General features: G+C 49.7%; 1 protein-coding gene across 1 annotated transcript in view; it reads left to right on the top strand.

Moving 5' to 3' along the window:
• The first annotated feature begins 12425 nt into the window (after positions 1 to 12425).
• LOC131208111 (receptor-type tyrosine-protein phosphatase kappa) overlaps positions 12426 to 19967 on the top strand; it is an 8239-nt gene continuing 697 nt past the window's right edge. Inside the window, exons 1-13 of the mRNA XM_058200760.1 lie at positions 12426 to 12433; positions 12498 to 12622; positions 13137 to 13160; positions 13419 to 13699; positions 13792 to 13926; positions 16088 to 16228; positions 17048 to 17214; positions 17363 to 17498; positions 18223 to 18472; positions 18736 to 18812; positions 18940 to 19071; positions 19139 to 19360; positions 19431 to 19525. Coding sequence (XP_058056743.1) covers positions 12426 to 12433; positions 12498 to 12622; positions 13137 to 13160; positions 13419 to 13699; positions 13792 to 13926; positions 16088 to 16228; positions 17048 to 17214; positions 17363 to 17498; positions 18223 to 18472; positions 18736 to 18812; positions 18940 to 19071; positions 19139 to 19360; positions 19431 to 19525 — 1793 coding nt within the window. The remainder of the gene's footprint in view (positions 12434 to 12497; positions 12623 to 13136; positions 13161 to 13418; positions 13700 to 13791; positions 13927 to 16087; positions 16229 to 17047; positions 17215 to 17362; positions 17499 to 18222; positions 18473 to 18735; positions 18813 to 18939; positions 19072 to 19138; positions 19361 to 19430; positions 19526 to 19967) is intronic.

The following is a 19967-nucleotide window of genomic DNA, read 5'->3' as shown; positions in this document are numbered from 1 at the left end:
TGGGACCGATGCTGGGGAACGATTGCGCTTGCCAGTGGTCCGGCCAACCAACGTGTAAATAAGGAACGGATTTCCTGGAACGATTGGACTCACCGGATATGCGCACGGTTCACCATAAAAGGGGACGATATTTTTCTCGCTTCGTAACGCTTACGCTCGGTACGTGGCTGTCACTTGGCAGTCATTAGCTTTCGAAGGAACTTAGCCAATCCACCCGATGCGGAATCGAGTTCGGGATCGACCACCACAAGCCGTGGATGCATGCGACCACCTCTGACGCCATCAATCATACGTAGGTGCCAATAAAAAGTTGATCACCTTCACCGCAAAACAAGGAACCACAACCAGACAACACGCAGACTCGCTGTAGCGGTGCGTGTCAGGAACCGCAACATTGGCTGGCGCTAACTTGTCACCTCGCCGACATCGACCACCGACACCCGGTGTCCCGGATCAATATCGGACAATAAATCACTCGGAACGGGGAACGGGGACTGTAGTGCCCCACCGCAATCCCTTACCGCGGGCACGCACGAATGGTGCCGGAGTACGAAGGAATGCAGTTCCCTGAGGTTTGGGGCAATTTTTCTTCCGAATGTTTCTGAGGTCGGTGGCACTGGCGCTGGTCCTTTGAAGTCCAGCCGAGGGCCACAGGTGAGTAATTTGATTGAAACCATCGCTAATGACCGTCCCGGGGCTGATGGATGTCGAATAAATGTCAGCCCGGAAGTTGCACCGGGATGTTGCAGCACGTGTCCTGTGCGCATACATTGTGGCAGGCAAGCCGCCAGGAGGCAGGAAAAATAGTAATAACTCACACACCAGCTAGAGAGTGGGTTGGTTCGGGCAAGAAGCTGTCCCGATGGTAGAGTGACAGGAGCACCGGGGAACGCATGTGCCGCAGTGCCCGAGTTGCCCGAGTCGAAAGTAGGTCAACCGTTGAGCATCGGATCCGACCGCGCCCCGACGATGCTGCTGACATCCGGCAGTAGAACGAACGAACGAGCCGGCCAATGATCTGAGCCAAGTTGGTTGCACTTTGGGCTACCGAATCAACCGTGCATTGTACCGGTGGCTGGGCCGGGGCCACCGTTTGACACAATGTCGGGCGGTATTAGTGGGTGAAGTTTGAGCAAAGTTTTAAAAAATTCATCACCATCCGACACCCCATCAACAGAACTCGCGTGTGGGTCGGAACGCTACTCCGGTTTCCGGCGGGACCGAACCACCGAAAGTGGATTATACTTGGATGAATATTTTATTGACCGATTCCGGGCCGAGCCTGTCGGGTGGAATTATGCAAGATGTTCGGGTAGCGATTCCGTTTCTGTTTTTCTTCGTACCTAAAAAACTTACGAACCCTTATCGCAACCCTTACGTTAGGACCCTGACCGAAGCAGTTTTCTTTTCTACGCTTACAGACACGAGCGTCGGTCCGTTAACAGCTTCAGGATCAGCTTCGTTTCGAAACGGTATTTAAACTTATTAAACAAACACACCTCTGTTTGGGCCGATTCTGTCGATCGGAACGGCTCCAATTAAAATTAGTTTCGACTCACACGAACCATATCACAAGTGGCCATCACCACTCCAAGGTACCAAGGCTAAGGAACGATGGGCCGAGGAGGTTCCGGTTCCACTCGAACGAACGCCTTCCGGGAACGAGCAGGCGAAAGGAAGGAGATATTCGATCCTCACCCATGCAACCCGGTACCAACCGGAAGTCGGTGTCGATGGGCGGTTTAATTCATTTACGCCTTACCCTGGCAAACATCCTGCGCTCCCCCCGTGCGGTGGTGTGAAGCCACTGTCACTGCTTCGTCCTCCTTTTGCCAGCTCACCGGTAAGGATGGTCACAGCTTAAAGCAGCGCACGTAACATTGATCCTTCCGGGCGGCTTTGATGCGCTCTCGAGGACGCTTGAGTTTCAATGTCACCCGGCCACTCGGTTCGGTCGGAAAAAGTAGGCCCACCGAGGGGATGCCTCTTCGGGTGACACTTTTCAAAAGCGCACACGTTTTGTGGCATGCAACCGTACCCCTTGGTCCGGTTGCAGGTGAGGGTCGATAATTTTGTGTGAGTTTCGTGTTATGAGCGCCACGCTCTGGGGTCGGTGGCAATTGAATACATCAACACTTGATTCCTCATTTCGACCGCAGCCTTGGAGCCCCCGTTCGGCCGGCAGATTATGGCGTCCTTGGCAGTCAGCTAGAAAGTGCACTTTGCAGCATCGACCAAAGACGTGCTTATGCAAGCCACACGCCTTAATCACTTCTCCATTTCACACGCCTTTGTCGTTTGCGCCACCGAATCCTCACAGTAATCCCGAACGTCCGGACATCAATCGACGTGTGGGTGTGGATGTGGGTGTGGGTGTATGGAGTATAGCTCGGTCACCGCCCGGCGTTCGCTTCGATGCGTCAAACGGTCGACTTGGCTTGAAACGGGAGGGCGTCTCTGGGCCGCTGGGCATACACCCGCCCAGAAGGCACTTGAGTTTACAATGGTACGTCGTCGTTATTATGCGAATATCCTTTCGGCGAGTGTCGGCCGAGCGTCTTGTCCGTGGGAGGCGACGGCGACGCCAATGCAAGATTATCTCCTTAACCTACATTTTCCTCCATCCTTCCCGGATCCCCGAAGGGAGAGGGGCCATCCCCGTTTTTCTTTCCACTCAACGCCGTTCTATTTTCTTTCTGCTTTCCCGGAAAACCCGGACGTACACCATATGGCTATTGGATTGCGGAGCGCACACATCGGTCTGAGTCCATACGTGCTTCGGCCGCAGTTAGCCAGCCAGTATTGGTATCGTCGTGGTATCGATTGCGGAGCGCACAGATCCTACACACTGGCCTCCGGTCCTGGAAGGGGAAATGGTTGAAATTCTTCCGCTACTTCCGACACCACTGGACAACGGGACAAATAAATGAGTTTTATTGGTCTGTGCAAACTGCACACCCTCCCGGAACGAAATGGCGTCGTAAACATTTTTTTCTGATGGCATTTAGATTCCATCGGTATGTCCTGCTTCCGGCATCATCCAGAATAGTGATTTTTATATTACCAAAAATCTATTTAATAATTCCTAAGCATTAAACGCATGTTTTATTATTGTCCAAATCTGATTAATTTTAGAGTTGTATTGTCGTTTAATTAAAACTTGTTACCGCTATTAAAACTACCCAACATAATTTCACTGCCTTGATGGTGGCAATTGCTCTCGCAGCAATAAATAATAATATATAAATTAACAACAACAAACAAGCAGTTAACAGCTGGATGCAGTTTCGTGACAAACATAAGAACGAAGCGAAAGAAGCGTTCCCACCTCGAACCCTCTGCGTCATGCTAACTGCCGCATCATTTGCAATTCGTTGCATGATGCAAACGTGGTCCGTATGAATAACGCCCGCCAACTCACATGCTGCGTTCCGGGAACCGGCCGCCTACCAACGCCAGGCACCGCGACTTTACAATGTTTGGCGCCGCTGAAATGATGAACGTTTCTAAGAACTGGGCGCGTTCCTGTGGCGTAGCGGTCTTCCGGAAGAGTCAAGAGTCAATATTTTCCTCCCTATCGACGCCCGAAAGGCAACGATGTTGCGCTGATTACACGCGGGCGAAATACGTAGGATCGGAAGCCATTCTGTGCCGCCATAACCGGCTCCGCGCCGTAGGCGGAAGTCGACTTTAAGGAGCAGACTCCCAGCAGGATGGCATATTCGTTGCACACATTTATATCGATTCACGTCACGCTGCCGTCGATGCAGGAAACGCTTTCTGGAGCATCGAAATTTTAAATGCCACCGCCTGAATGCGGTTAAATGCCACCGCCTGAATGAATGCGGACACTTCTTCGTTGGCGACAGTTATTTGATTGGATAACCACCAGAGGGAAATGGCATCTGTTTGTGGTGGGATTTTTTCGTACCCGTCACTCGGTTTGACAGAAAGTTTTGCGAATCACCGAAATCATTACATCAACCATCCCAACACCATGCCAAGGCTGTATTCTCTGCTCGTTAATTCTTCCGTAGATTCGAAACGGTAAACTTTCCATACAACTTTTCTTGCCTTGCGAATTCAGGCGCCCATTACCACCGTTGGACCCTTGTTGAAGCATCGGCTACAGAATTTCCACGAAACAACGGCAACTTTCTCGGGTGAGCTGTGGCGGCAATTGAGTTGACTCTGGCCATCGGAAGCTAAGCCTGCCGGGTCGAAGCGTGTCAGACAAGGCGCCACGGGGCTTTGCCACATTGCCAACCACAATCCGAAACCGGCACGCACACATTCGCGTAGACACACAAACCCACAACCGGCCGGGGGGTGGTACATGCACCGGAAGTGGCTCGAGCGAACGGGGAAGAAAAGTGATATCCGATGCCGTGTGCGACGATTAGCGAGCATCATTTAATTTCCGCTCCCGGCCCGGGACTTCCCGAAACGGCGCTAGTCTTAATTCGAAACCGTTCGCGGCGGAAGCAGCTTCCCGTTCCTCGGGCCGTTTAATTTAACGTAAAGCAATATTTTCGAGCGCTCGAAATGATTAGATTCTGAAGTGCGGGGCACAACACGCGGACGCTCAGCCAGCACGAAAATGGCAAATCATGAGAAGATAATAATTTTATCGTTCGTCTCAGGCGGGCTCAGTGGGCTGAGAGTCCTGCTAATCGCCCCGTGCGCTACACACGGCCGTTCCAGCATTAATGTTTTAATATGCCTTATCTGGGCCGTTTAGGGCTGCGTGAAATAAATAATAGTACCCTGGGTGCCAACATTGCTCTCGCATTCCTGCCGATTCGGCCGTCCCAAACGGCTCTTCAGTGTGTCTGTGATGATACTTTAACAGAGCTGACAGATTTTCCGCTGCTTTTTTGTCTCTCATCCTTGAGCTTTAATATTTAAACTGACTGAACGGCGGAAAGATTGGCTTGTAAAACCGCCCACGGATAACCGGCGTCTTGACCGTCGTATCCGCCGGACAAGCAGAAGTGACTCTGTCAGTTGCGGGTCGCTCTTCGCCTCGCCTTTCGGATCGCTCCGGTTGCTTTCGGCTGTCCGTCTGACATTCGGATCGCATGTCGCGTCCTTCAAGTGGCACTCGAGTTACTCTCACGATTCCTTCGCCCATCGACCCCACTATTGATGGATTCACTTTTCTTTCACAAACTCCAACCCGTATTTTCATCAACGTCCAATTTTTGGAATTACTTTATGTGCCCCAGAAAATCGTACACGAAAAGGTATCCAATCAACTATATTACGAAGTGTTTACGATATGCAATGCTCACCCATTTAGAAACGTTTCTAGTCGCTACCCTTAACGTTCGCTTAGCACATTCACAACACAGGAACGTTCACATCTTTTTACTATTCTACGATATGATCCGCGGATTTGTTATTCGTCTCCGTCGGCGGGGTCCCATGTGAAGCGGTCGTTTGGAACGGACGCCCCTGCCAACGGCGGTCGGTCAGATTGCTATCCTGCGGAACAGCCTTGACCTGGATGCATTTTCATCGCAGTCATCCTGTTACCGACAGCATTCTCATCCAATCAACCATTGCGGATTGCTTCGGACGAACGTTTTATGTCGGTTACCGGTCGGCCCCGGATCGGTCGCGGATGCTGTTGCAGGTGCCTCCGGCTGGCTGGCTCCGTCGGACTGTGATTGCCTGTTCAGGTGAAATGATGCAAGAAAAAATAAATTTCATCATAAGCTCTTTCAGTTGCACAGCCGAATCAATGCGATGAAATGTTTTCCATAAACGTTTGAGTATTGTTTGTGCTGAGGTACCAGGTTCAGGTTCCGTTACGAAGCCACACAAAGTCCGTTTTATGTGCCGATGGGAACGGAAACGGCGGCACCAATTATTGCCTGATTTCAACCAAACAACTTGACATGTTTTCATGTCAATTTACCTAATGAACATTTTTGAGTTTGTTTTGACGTAAACGCCAACTGTTTGAGTTATTTCGTTTTTTAATCGCGCTGCTCCACGCCGTCAAAGTTGGTCAAAGTTTCAAGAGGTATACAAAACAATTTCTCCCGGCCCGGTGCCGTGACGTGATCCTGTGAGCGGACCACGGATCAGCTAGCCAGGTAAACGCCCCGAGTTGCATAAGTTCGGCGAAGCGAACTTCTTCTCCCTGCACAATGAAATTATTTTACGGCCAATGTACCACCACCCTGGGAGCCGTTCCGTCGGTGGTGCTTCGACGAAAGGGTTCTGGAAATGTTTGAAGTATAGTATTAACAACTTTTCATACTCTGTCTCTTACCTTTCTCTCTCTTTCTTTGCCAACCGTTCCGTTTGTGGCGCAAGTGGCCGTTTGGTCGTTATGTTCATCTCGTGGTTTATTTCTTTTTTCGGTTAGTTTTGTTTGAAGCGGCATTTGAATTTCGTTTCGTTGCCGGCTGCCGCGGTAGATCTGGAAGAGACAGCTCTTGAATTCCTTCTGGCCAGTTTTCCGTTGCCATGACATGGATCATAGAAAATTATCAATGCTTTAGAGTCTTTGGGCGTAGTTTCGTAAGAGAAACTATGTTCAAGTAGTTTGCTTCCACTTTGGCTTGTTCCGAAGTTTTTCTAAAATGTTCACTAAAACTTCGTCAAGCCGAGCCTTAAGCACGGGTCACTGCAAACGTGAGTCGGACCGGGTCATCCTTGCATTGACTGCCTCCGCTTCGCACTTGCTGTCGCTAAGCCTTGCATGGGAATCGGCCCATTTTTTCAATGCGCTCTGTGCATTGGTAGGTCACTTTTTGCCTAGTGTCAACTTATGCCTTTTATCAGCTTCTCCGTTTCCAACCAGACCGGCCTTGGTGTGCCGACGGGCGCAAAACATGCTGATGCTGCGGGAAAACTTCGGCACGATACCCACGGCCGGTGTTGGAAAATTGCCAATCACATCTCATGACTAATAGGGTCGTTGCTCGTTACGAAAGTGCCGGGCTTGGAACTGAAATCGAAACACTGCCAACCAACCATGGCAACGGGCGAGATTGGCGGGAACGCAAAACCACCACTGCCTGGGTCACCACTCTCTCTCTCTCTCTCTGCCTCTTTCTATTTTCTTCTTCTCTCTTTCTAACAAAGGAGGGGCCTGCAACGATTCGGAGAGAAACATGTTGCCACTCTTTTCAATTATGTTTTTTCTTCGTGATACGAGTTCCAATTCCTCATAACCGGATAGGTATCGATACCAGCGAGTCCTCTCGGTTCAGTTGTAATGATGATAAAATGTTTTCATTTCAAACTAATGGTTCCACCTTTCGAAAGTGATTGAAGTTTCTATTCAATCAGAAAAATTGGAATCATACGAAGTTAGAAAGCATTTTTAATTATTAAACCAGAGCCGCTTCAGTTAAGTGGTATTATGAAAATCTATTTTGTAGTTGAATTCGTGGCGTGTTCGAAAATGTATAAAAGTTCAGCAAAATTGAATTAAATTATGTTTTGAAGCACCATTGCACAAGACAGTAGAAATTGCAATTAAAAATTAAACTGATAAGTTCTAATTTCTTGCCCTAAACGAACCCAAAGCGCGCAAGACCACAGAGAGATATCAGATAGGCCCCTGTTGCGGATTGCTTTTTCCCATGCATGTCTTCCTAACTGGTTTTGGGTCATTCGGTTTGGGAAATTCTCACACTTACGCTCGGCACGGTGCAGGCAGGAAATAAGGAATATTAAATTTCCGGAACCATCCCGACAATCCGGTGTAGCGCGCCGAACAGGAAACCAATCGCACACGTGTAACTAGTGCTGCTGGCATGATTCCGAGTGCAACTATCGGCTATTTTTTCTGACACTCCTGTTCTTGCTTTGCCGGAACTAAATGAATCAGAGCTGCAAACCTTGATTAAAGGCCACCTTTTGCAGTGCACATCACACGGACGGAAGCAGACTTCCCGTGCCGGTTCCGTTGTCGAGCATCACCATCATTCATTTTTCATAAAAATCATAATTATTATCTCAGACGTGCAATACTACCTACCCCAGCGCACCGAGGACGACAGCCACCCATCGGGCACGGCGTTTCATTCGCCCCTGGCGCGTCTTACAATAAACTATTTTGAAATTTCCATCACAGGCCCCTGGCCATGGCTCGCTTTCGTTGGTCATGTGTTCACATCTGCTTTCGTCTATGCCCGAATGGCCGCCAGACGCAAAAAACTCACGGAGACACGACCGGAAATGAACCGAGCGGTGAAGCTGGCGCAAAGTAGTGATGCAAACAAAACCAGCCACACCATGCGGGTTCCCCCGCAGGGCCGAGTGCTGCCATGAAATTAAAAATTAAAACGTGTGGCTCCATCCATCTTTTTCCGGCCGGCACACACAGCCGGCACGGGAAGGATACACGCTGTTTACGTGCCTTTCGTACATCATTGCATGCGAGCTTGATAAAATGGGGGAACGCAAAGGGTGTTTTGTACCGGGCTCGACTTCACTAGACAGCAAATTAGCACCGGCTGACCGCATCAGGTGATGGGCTTAAGCAGCGAATATACATGCTCAACCAGGCTTACAGCACTCGTATTAACACATCCATCATTGGTATGCAGAAACGAACGAGCACTGCTGCAGAACCGCCGGCGGAATATCGCAACCATTGACACCGACACACACGAGAAATGTGAAATGAGTAGTCATTACATGAGTCCGCGGCCCTCTTGTTTATGGACACTGATTAAAATGCAACCCTAGCATCGAATGGGTCAATCTGTAAGCCGTTTCAGCTGTTGTTCTGCCATTATGTTGCCTGCATATTATGATAACGGAGAAAGGTAAACGATTCGTCTCCATTATTTTAATCATGAGCCACCGGGCGTCTCCATTGCGCGTCCATTCAAACAAGTTCATCCTTTTCCACGTTTTCCGAACGCACGGCGTATTGGTTAAGTATTCATGACTCACATTACAGCGAAGGACTATGCTCTGCTCTGTCCCAGTGTGTGCGCTTCGCAGAGCAAAGTTGAATAAACACTCACCGTGCAATATTAATTTAAACAGTTGCGCGAAAAACGAACTGAAGCGCAGCTTTAATGTTGCTTTCGTGTGGTATTCAGAGCTGTTTTATGCGTTAGTTTTGTCGAAAAATCAACGACTTTCACTTTTTGATACCATGCCTACAATGCTACAATGTATCTTCAGTAGTAGGACTTTCTTCTCCTAGTGCGCCATTCGCATTTATTATAGTCTACATAAAAATCAAAGCCAATATAATAGCATTCCACAGCGTCATCCCAAACCGTCATATAATTAGGTTACAGGCGACCAATTGGGTTAAAGGATGACTTCGCCGATGTCAAAGAAACACTCAGACCGGCACGCCTCGAAGCTGCATCACAAGCATTCGGTTCAATCGGAAAATCGCTGCCCCAAACGCCACCCGCGGCTATTGGCTTTAATTTAATTAAATGCGCCACATAAGCGGATCCATCGCGGCTATTGCTCAATACAGAGCACACCTATGTTTTACGAGCTGATCGTTGGCGATTTAAAATTGTTATACGAAATCGACTTATCAAACACTCCTTGATAAAGTGTTTTTTTTTAAACTGCAACCCAAATCACCTCGAGTCAATGAAATTTCTCTACATCCACGAGTAAGGTAAGGGTTTTGTTCGTTAACTGCAATTTCATTATCTGTCTGGAGGGAGCTTACGCCGTCTAACGTGCAACGTTCTGAACTAACGTTCTTGAATAATTAATTACCAAAGATCCTGCCAGCACCCAGCATGGCAGGAGAATGTTTATTGTGTTTTCTCCGCCACTCTACACCGTCCGAGAACGATTGCAACCACTTGACCTGATTACCGCAGTGTAGGGACTTTCGTTAACGTGGTTGTGAATTGTGCTTCATCAAGAGTTTGGTTAACACGCCGGATAATCCTGACTGATTTACTCAAGCCAGTCAATACGAACCGTCCGACCGGTGTTGAGATTCTCTGGGCATGGAACAACTTTCGTTAACAGCATACCATCACGCGTCAAAGTACTGGCTCTGCAAATTACATCCCTTTGGGACCATTGTTGGGAACGTGTAATGGTTTTTGTTTGTCCGTTTTCTTTTTCTTCTCTCCCAATAACAAAGCGTAGCGTCAATCATTCTATTTCGGCAAACCCAATTGATTCGTTTCGGTTCTCCGGGGAATTCGGTTCGGTTGGTTGCGTTTTGAATATTTTATACCCAACCGTACCGGGGACGCGTGATTCGCGAGAAACTGCACGAACATTGGCAGGATAGATAGCGTGGGCCAGGAACTGGAGCGGAAAAAAGAAGCAGCGACGCGGCAGCCTCGAAAATGGGGAGCAAAAACGGTGTTTACGTTGTCGTCCCCATTAGTGGGTCCGTTTTGCTTCTCGTCACCTGTTCGCTGGCGAAAGGAATTTAACGGCTCACCGTTACGCCGAGCAGCCCGGTCACTCCCGGTGACATCCGGTCGATAATCGATAATTTGTAAATTTACCGTCACCCAATGGGTAATGACAACACCAGGACAACGATGGAGCAGTGCCACAACAAACTGTGCCGGTATGGCACGGCTGAACCGTTACTTAGCGCTCATCGATCGACCGATGAGCGAGATAGTTACGAAACCAGCGGACTCGCCGAGACCCACTGGGGAGTTTTTATTCCACTGGTCCAACGGGAAACTTTGCCGAGCGAGCTTTCTGTCAGTATGAAAAATGGGGTACCCCCTTCAGTTGATTCCCCACCCCCCGCTAAGTAAGCTTTCTCTAGCCAATTAGGCAAGGCACTGGCCGACAGCCAGCCCGATGGCCGGCTATTAATAATAATGAAGAAAGTATTAAGCAAGAGTGGCGCCACTCGACATCATCGTGTCTTCGATCATCGGGACAGTAAAACAATGGGACAGGTTGATGCGAAACGCAAAGATTTGACCATCATACTTCACTCGAGTGGCCAGCGTCTTAATGTTCTCCCTTTCGCCCGAGTTACAAGCGAATTATTTGCAGCATTCCGGGCTCTGTTTCTGTTATTCGTGCCGCCATGCACACTCAATGCTGACCTCGGTGCTGCTCGGGACGGCACTTGAAGTAAGCTGCTTAACATCCACAGAACCGGCACGGCTCGACTCAAAGCACTCATTTCCATTATCTCGGGCAGCTCGGGTACGGGGCGTATGTTGACGGAGTGCCGAGCGTCGAGGGATGGACTTTGAATAAATTTTAAGTTTTCTCAACAAGGTTAATAGACCAGAACCGTCCGCGAGTCTGGCGGGGCAAGAAAAATGAAAAAGTTCCTACCCAACACGAAGCACATCGAACAAATGATGATGGCCGAAGGAGGTTAGCATTAAGCAGCCGCGGTAAAGAGCCAAGTGTCAATGGCAACATTAAGCCTATTATCATATTTACCACCAAACAACAGAACCCATTTGGAATTCATTAATTATCTGGCAGCCACGACCGCACCAACCGGAAAGCAAAAGGACGCACGAGATCGGCCACTTCTCTGGAGGTCAGTCGGGCCCGATGGAGACGCCTGGTGCCGCGTACTATTTCCACCAGAGCACCGGCAGCACTAATTGATTATCGCTCCAATCGGCAACTCGGTTTCGGTGATTTACAATCAATCCGGCAAACGTACGCTTCGGGTCGTTCGCCTTATCCGTAACTCTTCGTAATGTCGAAATTCACATTTGCATAGGTTGCAAATCAAGCGTAATTATATGCAGACTACCGTGCCGGAACACAAGCACCGTTCGTTGAGGAATCATGAATGGTGTGCATCCGAGCGGAAGAAGTTAATGCATTGACTTGTGCGAGTTTGGAGAAATTACTCCGAAGGCCCTTAATTGCCTCAGGCTCACGTCGAAGGTGATGCTGGTAAATCGTGGTTAACGAACGACTATCGTCCAGTCTAGCTGCAATACGTTCAACTGATGCTCTATATCGCCTGCAGGTATCTGTTGCTTGGCGTGCAGCTTGGGATTCACTTACCCAGTCATTCCTACTACCACGGCGACCAATAGTCGTTTGCCAGTAATCAATAAAGCATTTCCAGTTCCAAATCTCATCATCATCGGCCACGGTGTCGCTGGCCACTTCTGATCAGTCGCTTGCTAATCGGATGCCTGGTTGGCAGTAGTGCCGGTAGCATCCTGCTCGGCATCTCGCTTCAGCAACGGACAGCGCTACTATTTATGCAGTCTCATGCCAGTAATGGCTTCGGCTATAAATTGTTTGCCCAATTCGACCTGTGACTGTGTGTGTTTGTGGCTCCCGGTGGTAAATTGGTAATCTTGGTTGTCATTGTAATCTTAACTTCGCCTTTCGTCTACGCTACGCTCATCCATCATCGGAGTGTATGCCTTCTCCAACAAACTACCGGCAAGCCCAATTACTGTGCGCACATCTGGACGATTTGTTGCCATAAATCTTACACGATGAAACTGTATCTTCCTCGGCTATAATGTGAAATTAATCCATGCACTTTGTGCTGACTTCTTCTTTTCCAGGTCCACCACACGCTATGCCGACCTGGAGAAACCGAAGAAGAAAAAGACACTCAGTTCCACGAGTTTAGTTTCGATACCAAACACGATAAAGTTAAGCATGTTAAATAGCGGTTTACTGTCACTAGGTAAGCAATTGGCAGCACAACAGCGCGCCCGACACATTTCCCGTCCGTCAGCACAGCTCCTGACCAGGCACCTGTTGAAATGCTCGGTACGTGCCTAGCGCTCCACTAGCGTTGTGGCCCATTGTCGATGCCCGGGCAGCTTAACCACTCCTGATGCATTTTCTCTTGCACACGACGACTGGAGTAAGCTGCCGATGAACTGTCCTAAGCCAACTCCACGCGGGCTCTCCTCTTCAGAAATGCACCGACTTTTCTGTTGCAACTCAATTAATATCCACTCTGCATCCACATCACGTCAAACTTCCATGGAGCCGGGATCCTTGGGATCGGAGACATTCCGCAAATTCTGCGTCTCAGAAATCGCAACACAGCACCGGGGGGTTTCGTCGACGGAAGGTGGAAATGTGTCGGAAAGCGGGAAAAACTGTCGCGCACCCTGACGGGGGCGTGCAGCGTTTACTAATTTAATTTTTTCTCTTCACTCACTGCTACTGCTTTCTTTTATTATTTATAGATAAAGTTAAACTGTCAGCGCGAGGTAAGTGCATTCCGTGGGCCCCAAACGCGAACTCCGGCAACTTTCTTGGGCAGAGTTTCTTAATTTTGTCCTACCCCCCGTGACAGGGAGAGTTTAGGGAAAAGGATCCCGAAACTGAGCTCATTCAGGCGAATGCTATGTGTTCAGTAAATGGCGTCGCTAGAATGTGGGTCACAGACAGTACCCGAGTTCAGTGGGAAATAATTAAACAGCACGCTGCGAGATGCGCCTAATGCTTTCCCCGTTGCGTCGTTGCAGATGAGAAAAACCCACTGTCGCAGACGATGCCAGACAAACCGACTGAACTGCGACACTTTGCCAAGCTGTGCGAGCAGCGGCGGAAGTTCCCGATACTCTACAAGCTCGAATTCCAGACGGCTGTGAAGGTTGAAACCAATTCGTGCAAGCACGCACTACGCAAAGCCAACGCACTCAAGAACCAGAATCCCAAATGCATTCCATACGATTACAATAGGGTCGTTTTAGAAAAGTACGATAACACACCGGACTCGGACTACGTCAACGCGTCGTATGTCGATGTAAGTGGTGCGCGTCGCCAATCGGTCCCGTCGGGTTTAGTTAGTCCTTGACACTGGATTTGTTGCCTTTCTCTTGCCTTTCCGAACAACAGAGTTTACTCAAACCAAATGCGTATATCGTAACGCAGGGACCAACGGAGGACACGGTGCTAGATTTTTGGAGGATGGTTTGGCAAGAGAACTGTAGCTGCATTGTGATGCTCACCAAGACGTTCGACTTTACCAAGGTAAGTTCGCAAACCGTTACTCTCGAGTAAAGCCAGGCACGCACCGTCTTCAAACCATGTTATTGGCCGGTCGGCCGTCGGCGACCGGTCAAACGAATTGATTCGATAAATTTCCACACCATTTCTTCGCCGTTTTATGAGCCAACAGATCCGCACCACCGAAGCGGTGGCCATCATTTGAGCGAAACGCACCCGGAAACCGTTCGCAACGCCGGGTGTATGAGGTCCGAAAGTCCGCAAAACGATTTGCGATTTAAACGAATGGTGCCCGCAGTGCAACTTTGCCCAAATTTGCTTCCTTCCGTCGATCGATTCACGTGCCACGCTGTGTAGTTGTTCTGAGCCACGGTTTCCTGGAACATGTTTCATTTTTCTGGCACTCCGTTTGCTTCGGTGGCGTTGCTACGTCGGATCATAGGACGGCACGTGTCGGTGGGATGGGTTCTACCTATTTCCGCGAATATCATCATCTGCATAATTCCATAATTCCGCGTGTGCTATGTGTCCTTAAATGCACGAATCACAAGAAAACTGTGTGCCTCGCCCAATGGCTGATCGATCGGCTTAGTATTTCTGAGGGAACTCCAGAAAGGTTCCAAACATCTGCAAAATCACCAACGGGCACTAGTGAAACATAAAAGGAACCGTTTACTGATTGCACTCGGTCCATAAGCCCTTGTTGAATCCGGATCCGCGTAATGGAATTGTTGTGTAAAGTAATGTATTCGCCGCCTAATTGCACACTAAAGCCTGTGCCATTTTCTATCGATCGGTTAGTGATTATGTTTCCGTTAATGCGCCCATCACCATGTTGCCCCTGGGCTGCCGGGCAGCCCATTTAATTGTTGGTCGGTAACAACTGTGCTGGCTTTTATTTGCCCATAAAAACGCCATTTGCCTAGGGCCTAGGGCGAAGGCCAACCGTTTCTGTGCATTGGTGCGCCCCGTAACGATAGAAAATTAAATGAAAACACAATCCAACCTGAACCGGAACGCGAGGCAACGGAGAAACAGAGAAGAAGTCCAGCCCAGCCAGTGGAAGTGCAGCCAAAGTTACCGCGCTGGGGACCGTTCGGGTACACCGCACCGGTTTTCCAAATGTCCCACTAGAAATACAGCTCTCCTCTGGTGAAACTTTCCATTCAATTTCCATTAAATCCGCCATAACTCAGCCATGGCCACGGTGTTGCTCCCGCTGTGAGCACCGATCCTTCCCATTGCTGCGTTGTCTTGCTTCCGGTTAAAAATGTGACGCTTCCTCCCTTGCCGGTTGGTCCTGTTCCCTCTCGGTTTTAACCTACTTCGCGTTCCGTTATGTTGGAAGTTTCTCGGTCTGGTTCTGATTTGCTCCTTTTTCTGCCCCGAGCATTAGTTGCAGCAAACGCATGAGAGTTTGATTACCTGTATCAGAACTTTTTCGCTCCCTTCATCATCATCATCATCATCGTCGTCGTCGTCGTCATCATTGCCCATCGGTATATCATCGTACTTTTCCACAACTTTGTACGCTGCCTGCCACGACACTGGCTTCCCCCTGACGTTTTTCTTCGCCCTGCCCGGCATTAGAGGGCTCCCCGGAAGCAACGGGAAAAACCAATGCAAGGAGTTTAATGTGTTTTTTTGTCTGCCGCGCTCCATCCTAACGGCAGCCATTACGATCGCCATCATCATCGTTATAATCAATGTTTGAACTTGTTTTGTTTCTCCTGCACGGTGGGGAAGTACCGGGCGCACGCGAATCGGGCATTTAACGGACACGGTGTGTCAAGTGAGAAAGAAATCGTTACAAAGTCCGATCCGGGGCAACCGGGGCGCAACGCAAGACCCCCGTAACCGTAACCGCAAGTGCGGCGCCTAGGCGAAAACAATTTTGTCCGATCGCGGGATAATAAATTGGAAACTTTTCGCTCACGGCAGCGTTTCGGGAAATATCCGTTGGTCCGGAGCATAAATTTTCACGACCTTCCCCACCGGCATTGGGGAGTTTTATCCGTGTGCCAAACTCAGCTGTGGAATTAAACAAGCTTCGGCTTCGGGATACCGGGCGCAGGTGTTAGATCGATGGCGATGACAAAGTTGGACGATCATGGGTCCACCAAATTAAAAAACGACACCTGACCGTGCTAATGCTTTCTTTTCCCACCTCCCTCCCCTTTTGCAGGTTATGTGCGTTCAGTACTGGCCACCGAACAAGGAGAAGGAGGAAATCTACGGCGACATGCACATCACGATACAGTCGGAGGAGGAGCTGGCCAATTTTCACATACGGACGTTTAGGCTGTTTAAACTCAACAAAGACAATGTAAGTCATCCCGGTCCACTTTCTTTCAACCAGCCAGGCGCAATCCGAACGCCTCCGGGGCTGAAGAAGCACACAGTTTCCGGACGCGCCACGTGTGCGGTTCTCCGCATGGATCCGCCGGGTCCGTTAGAAGATGGAAAAATATGTTTTATTCCGTCCGGTCGGGCCGACCGGGCGGTGGGGCCGTTACTGAATTGCTGGCGGCAATAATGGCGACATCATTTCGCAACGCTTTGGTAGCCGGGCCGGGGCCCATTATTATGTCTCCTGTGGACCACATGTTGTCGTTCCGTTGGCCGCCGGTGTGCTGCGGCGGATGTACTTTGTTCCTTTTTGGGTTCCATTTTTCTTCCATCCGGTTGCACCGGAATGTTCCCAGTCTTCGCAGTTCCTTCGTCTGACGTGCCGTTGTGGCCGTTGTGGAAGCGACGGCAGGACATCGCACATGCGTGCACTTGTGTGCTACAAACCGCGAACCGTCCAGGAGTCCAGGACCACCGCCACCACGGTGGACACATTTTATTTTACACGTTTCGCTCATTAACCGTGAGATGAATGGGGTAATTACACTAAGCAATGTTTACATTTTACAACCCCCTTTTACTGGTCCGCGGTGCCTGGACCGGGATCCGTCCGCGGTTCCAGGAAAGTATGTTGCTGTTTTAGTTTCATTTCGACCCCGTCCGACGATGTTCCTTAGTGATGCCCGCACAGCTATGGTCGACCGCGAGTTGACGGGATGGGCTTCACTCTTTCAAGGCTCTCGTTTTCGCGCTCCATTCCTTGTTTTTTTCTTTTCTGGTGCCATTTTCTCCACAGGTAGTGGCCGAAGAGCGATTTTTACTACAGTTCCACTACACCGAATGGCATTCACACACCTGCCCTTTTTCCAACGCAATTCTCGAGTTCCGCCGGCGGGTCAGGTCCGTTGTGGGGACAATCATCAAAGCGAACAGCCGGATCGGCCCGATGCTGGTGCACTGCAAGTAAGTAGACGGCCACGTTACCCGGACGGAGTCGCAAAGTTTCTCTCTAACATTGGTGACGTTGTTGAAAAAAAATGGCAATTCAAGTAGATGAAGCTTACGTATTTTAATGTGTTTCCTTTTTATTATCCAAACGTGTGCCCTCCAGCGATGGCGGCGGTCGGTCCGGGGTGTACTTGGCCATCGATGCCAACATGGAGCTGGCGGAGGAGGAGGACTCGTTTCACGTGTTCGGCTATCTGAAGAAGCTGCGCCAGTCTAGGAAAGGCCTTATTGAAAATGTGGTAAGCATCATCGACAGACCGGGAGCAACCGACGGGACACCGACACCACGAACGGGGCATAGTTTGCAGTATGCAAATGGAATCGATCGAACCATCGTCGGGCGTAGAATTTCCGCAAATATCCTTCCGGGGGGGTTGCTTCGTGAGGGCCTAACTATCGCACCCCGACTGACTTCTGACATTTGTGCAGCTGCAGAGTGGTTTAAAATATTCCATTCATTATCCTTCCGTCTGCTCTCACTACCGTCGATTGGGCAGCAATTAAATTACCAGCAGCAGCCTGACGGGGCGCTAATCTATCTTGCGAATGGTTTCATCCCCCGGGCAGTCGTTGATGGCCCTTTTTCCCGATGCACCATCGATCCGTTTCCATAAATGACATTTTTTACGCGCCGTTAAAAAAGTACAACCATTATTGGTTACAAAATGTTAGTTTGGTTAGATACACCAAACAGACCTTAAAGTAAACGACTTTAAGCCGCCGTTTTATGCCCCTTGAGCAGCCTTTGTAGACCAAACAATTGCCCAATATTGCTGGCGGGTCGCGTTAGGCATAAAGTCGTCCTTGGCGGCATTTCTAAGAGGTGCTCTTGAAGCGCTTATCTGGGCGGTCCACGATTATCCTTTCGACAGTCGAAATTAATTTATGCAGATCTAAACACTTCCTAAAATGGTTCTTATCTTACCGTGCGGTCCGTTCTCTGCGTCTGACCCTGCCCCACAGGACCAATACAAGTTCGTATACGACACGCTGGAGGAATTCATTATCTGCGGCAATTCGTGGTTTCCGGTGACGGAGCTGTCGCAGCGGCTGAAGGAGAAGAGCCTCAAAGATCCGGTCACCAAGATGAACTCCTATCAGCGGGAGTACGCCCAGATCTGCAAGCAGACGCCCCGCTTCACCATCGGTGACTGTGCCGGAGGCCACCGCGGCGACAATCGGGAGAAAAACCGCGACGTCCTCTGTGTACCACGTAAGTTGCGGAACGGGTGGACTTACAGCACTCCAAGCCTTCAAGTGGATACCACGCACACATACAATAGGGGCTTGAATGCTAGAATGCCGGGACAAAGAATTGGCGAAAAAACGATCCTAAATTCAATTACGAACAATGTCGCTAATACGATGGCGGCCACACTACTGCTAATGATTCCCTCTCTTTCTCTCGCTCTTGCTGCCGCTGACTCCGTGGGGCCGTATGCAAAACATCAACCGACCGACCGAACGCCCCAACAGCTGACAACTTCCGTCCTTACCTTAGCTCGTTTCAGGGAAATTCATTTACCGACTACATTAACGCCGTGTTCGTCGACGTAAGTACCGTGCCCAAAGGTGGCGTGCCTTGTTTAAAGTCTGCCACCGCGTCATACAATTTTGGGGCCCCGTTTTTCCCTACTATTGTATGCTCTATGGGGATGTCCTTCTCTCCCATTTCGGCAGGGGTACACGAAGCCACGGGAGTACATCGTCACGGAATGGCCGCTCCAGAAGACGTGCGGCGAATTCTGGTCGCTCGTTTACGATCACGAGTGTTCCGCCGTCGTCGTGCTCTGCCAGCCCCCACACAACTCGGTAAGTTCTCGGCAATGACACCGGAATTCACCGGCTTCGCATCACTGTCACTCTGTGCTCTTCTTAGCAACAATATCCTGCCTTCTGGCCCGAGGGTCGCCACTCGAAAAAGTACGGACCGGTGTTCACCATCGATCACATCTCGCACCAGCACTATTCCAACATCAAGTCGTGGATCTTCCGCATCAACAAGAAGGTCATCTCGCTGACGGAGCTGATGGCGGGCGTGAAGGCACCTCCGAGAACGGTGCAGGTCTTTCAGCTCACCTGCTGGCCTATGGGACACAAGGTACGGGCAGCCGGACCCGTCATGACAGAACCACTCACCTCATCTCGCTTACCCACTTCCCTCGTTGCAGGTGCCGACGTCCACGAACTCGCTCGTAGAGCTGATGAATATGGTCGAGCGGTGGAGACAGAAAACTGACTACGGTCCCGTCTGCGTGGTGTCACCGTACGTATCACCTGACGCCGGGCTCTCCAAATGGTTTTAGCTGAGGGTTTATTGGGTTTAATTAAAACCTTTCATTCTTACAAATCCATTTCCACTCATAGTCCGCCTGGAGCCTTTTTTCGGGTGGGGTAGCTTTATCTCAGTCCAACCCGGCTCCTCCATCCGGTGGCGGTCTACTTTGTGGGGCTGTTTCACAAATGAATTGAAATCGATCATCAGTGAACCCCCCGTTTCATCATTTGTGTCACATTGGCCGAACGTGATTCTTACCCTCGTAATTCAGTACCCGGCCGACTAATTGAGTGGTCGGTATTCCGGTACATCGGTAATTGATCCGGGTGAAAAACGGAAATAATTAATTTACGAAGCGCTGTGCCTCGATTATATTTTTCCCGCTCGGCACGGAAGGATATTATATTAACTGAAACATAAACACGCTTAA

The sequence above is a fragment of the Anopheles bellator genome, chromosome 2 (genome assembly GCF_943735745.2).
Source record: "Anopheles bellator chromosome 2, idAnoBellAS_SP24_06.2, whole genome shotgun sequence".
NCBI lineage: Eukaryota > Metazoa > Arthropoda > Insecta > Diptera > Culicidae > Anopheles > Anopheles bellator.
Note: the sequence above shows the minus strand (reverse complement) of the source record. Positions and strands in the feature narration are given on the sequence as shown.